At 39.3% G+C, this 3,574-nt stretch overlaps 1 protein-coding gene across 2 annotated transcripts in view; it reads right to left on the bottom strand.

Annotated features, from left to right (window-relative positions):
* Positions 1 to 3,574, bottom strand: part of tert (telomerase reverse transcriptase) — a 14,975-nt gene continuing 11,401 nt past the window's right edge. Inside the window, exons 15-16 of one of the 2 annotated variants that reach the window (XR_012394754.1) lie at positions 3,424 to 3,561; positions 1 to 306 (exon numbers count right to left, since the gene is read on the bottom strand). Coding sequence is in view for 1 of the 2 variants with exons in the window: in NM_001083866.1 (NP_001077335.1) it covers positions 206 to 306; positions 3,424 to 3,561 (239 nt within the window). In the remaining variant the exon portion in view is untranslated. 2 annotated transcript variants of the gene reach the window in all.

The raw sequence follows: 3,574 nt of genomic DNA, 5'->3' as shown, positions 1-3,574 counted from the left end.
TGCATCGATCTGTGATTTTGGTTTATTTTCAGACAGAATATCAAGCTACCTGAACAGAAATGCTGTGTTTACGAGTGTGTGTGTGTTTTACAGTCAGCCATCAAGTGTTTATGAGCAGTGCAGATGTGTTTAGTCAGCTGTCAGACAGTAAAAGGAAACTGTTCCCAGATCAGTGTTTACTGTTGTGTCGCGTGACAGGTTTTTTTTACACCCGCATGCTGAAATCCAGGGGGATTCTGGGAGAGGAAGCTTGACGGACCCGAGCCAGAGTGATCCCGCAGAGCTCACGCTGAAGAGCACGCTTCCCTGCACACACAAACACACACAACCTCACATCAAACTACACAAGCACAACACTACAGACAACACACAGATAAAACTAAACAAACACACATCACATTAAACTGCACAAACATACACACAAGTTCTAATCGCGTGTTCATGTTGTTTTAATTGGTTTACTTTTGTAGTTTCAGTCAGTTTGTCTTTGTAGTTTCAACCAGTGTGACTGTAGTTTTAACCAGTGCGACTGTAGTTTTAACCAGTGTGACTGTAGTTTTAACCAGTGCGACTGTAGTTTCAGTCAGTGCGACTGTAGTTTTAACCAGTGTGACTGTAGTTTTAACCAGTGTGACTGTAGTTTTAACCAGTGTGACTGTAGTTTTAACCAGTGCGACTGTAGTTTCAGTCAGTGCGACTGTAGTTTTAACCAGTGTGACTGTAGTTTTAACCAGTGTGACTGTAGTTTTAACCAGTGTGACTGTAGTTTTAACCAGTGCGACTGTAGTTTTAACCAGTGCGACTGTAGTTTCAGTCAGTGCGACTGTAGTTTTAACCAGTGTGACTGTAGTTTCCGTCAGTGCGACTGTAGTTTCAGTCAGTGCGACTGTAGTTTTAACCAGTGTGACTGTAGTTTTAACCAGTGTGACTGTAGTTTTAACCAGTGCGACTGTAGTTTTAACCAGTGCGACTGTAGTTTCAGTCAGTGCGACTGTAGTTTTAACCAGTGTGACTGTAGTTTTAACCAGTGTGACTGTAGTTTTAACCAGTGTGACTGTAGTTTTAACCAGTGTGACTGTAGTTTTAACCAGTGCGACTGTAGTTTTAACCAGTGCGACTGTAGTTTCAGTCAGTGCGACTGTAGTTTTAACCAGTGTGACTGTAGTTTTAACCAGTGTGACTGTAGTTTTAACCAGTGCGACTGTAGTTTTAACCAGTGCGACTGTAGTTTCAGTCAGTGCGACTGTAGTTTTAACCAGTGTGACTGTAGTTTTAACCAGTGCGACTGTAGTTTTAACCAGTGCGACTGTAGTTTCAGTCAGTGCGACTGTAGTTTTAACCAGTGTGACTGTAGTTTTAACCAGTGTGACTGTAGTTTCAGTCAGTGCGACTGTAGTTTTAACCAGTGTGACTGTAGTTTTAACCAGTGTGACTAGTTTTAATCAGTGTGAGTGTATTTTTAAACCAGTGCGACTGTAGTTTTAATTAGTGTGACTGTAGTTTTAATTAGTGTGACTGTAGTTTTAACCAGTGTGACTGTAGTTTTAACCAGTGTGACTGTAGTTTTAACCAGTGTGACTAGTTTTAATCAGTGTGAGTGTATTTTTAAACCAGTGCGACTGTAGTTTTAATTAGTGTGACTGTAGTTTTAATTAGTGTGACTGTAGTTTTAATTAGTGCGACTGCAGTTTTAACCAGTGTGACTGTAGTTTTAATTAGTGCGACTGCAGTTTTAACCAGTGCGACTGTAGTTTTAACCAGTGCGACTGTAGTTTTAACCAGTGTGACTGTAGCTTTAACCAGTGCGACTGTATTTTTAAACCAGTGCAACTGTAGTTTCACTCAGTGCGACTGTAGTTTTAACCAGTGTGACGGTAGTTTTAACCAGTGTGACTGTAGTTTTAACCAGTGTGACTGTAGTTTTAACCAGTGCGACTGTAGTTTTAACCAGTGTGAGTGTATTTTTAAACCAGTGCGACTGTAGTTTTAATTAGTGTGACTGTAGTTTTAATTAGTGCGACTGTAGTTTTAATTAGTGTGACTGTAGTTTTAATTAGTGTGACTGTAGTTTTAACTAGTGTGACTGTAGTTTTAATCAGTGCGGCTGTAGTTTTAACTAGTGCGACTGTAGTTTCAGTCAGTGTGACTGTAGTTTTAATCAGTGCGGCTGTAGTTTTAACTAGTGCGACTGTAGTTTCAGTCAGTGTGACTGTAGTTTTAACCAGTGTGACTGTAGTTTTTATCAGTGTGACTGTAGTTTCAATCAGTTCGTCTTTGTAGTTAAGTCAGTGTGACTGTAGTTTCAATTAGTCTGACTGCAGTTTCAATCGCTGTGACTGTAGTTTCAGTCAAGTTGTCTTTGTAGTCTTAGTCAGTTTGTCTTTGTAGTTTTAGTCAGTGTGACTGTATTTTTAATCAGTGTGACTTGTTTCAACCAGTGTGACTGTAGTTACAATCAGATTAACTGTAGTTTCAATCAGTTTGTTTTTATAGTTTAAATCGGTTTTGTAGTTTCTGTAATTTCAAACTGTGTTTGTAGTTTCAATCAGTGTGTTATTGTAGTTTTTGCCTGTTTTGTAGTTTCCTTCTGTTTCTGTAGTTTCAAACGGTGTATTTGTGTAATCTGTTTTTGTAGTTTCAATTGTTTTCTGTAGTTTTAATCGGTGTGTTTGTAGTCTTATTCAATGGGTTTGTAGTTTAAAGCATTCTGTTTTTGTAGTTTCAATCAGTGTGACTGGTTTTAAATGGTGTTTGTGGTTTCAATTGGTTTTGTAGTTTCAAATGGTGTTTCTGTAGTTTCAAACTGTGTGTTTGTAGTTTCAGTGTGTTCCTGTACTTTGCTTTGTGTTCTGAACACTTGTTTTAAACTACACAAGCACACTAATTGAAGCTACCCAAACACACAGAGCAGATGAAGCTAACGGATCAATCATTACCCTCCGCATCTCCACACACACACACACACACACACACACACACACACACACACACACACACACACAGTTTCTCTTTCCTGGAAGCATTTTCCATTCCATAAACCAACTCAAATACACATTAACAGATGTAATAAGTGATTGTGAGTGTAATTATGTCTGTTTGTAATGTTTTTGTGAGCTGCTCATCACCTTTAAGTGCTTTAAACCTCACAAACTTTCCATATCGTAGCTGCTGCTCTGATTGGCTAATATGAGGCTGTTTATCATGAATCAGACTATTAAACATGAATGTTATGAATGTCATAATAGAAGTCATTAGGATTGGTATTGAAGTTCAAAATTAGCTAAAATGTACAATTACATTTTAGTAGACATTGAAAAGCATTGTGTGTGTGTGTGTGTGTGTGTGTGTGTGTGTGTGTGTGTGTGTGTGTGTGTGTGTGTGTGTGTGTGTGTGTGTGTGTGTGTGTGTGTGCTGCAGACGTACGTTTGTGCAGTGCAGGGATCAGGCAGTGGTAAATTGAGCGAAACCGTCTGAAAAGCGTCTCGAAGGCCAAACAGAATAAAAGCTGAACCGCCTCAGACTGCAGAACACCACCACTGTCCACAGAACACACAGGCAGACCTGGAGAACACAC

The sequence above is a fragment of the Danio rerio genome, chromosome 19 (genome assembly GCF_049306965.1).
Source record: "Danio rerio strain Tuebingen ecotype United States chromosome 19, GRCz12tu, whole genome shotgun sequence".
NCBI lineage: Eukaryota > Metazoa > Chordata > Actinopteri > Cypriniformes > Danionidae > Danio > Danio rerio.
This window is presented reverse-complemented; position numbering and strand designations above follow the sequence as displayed.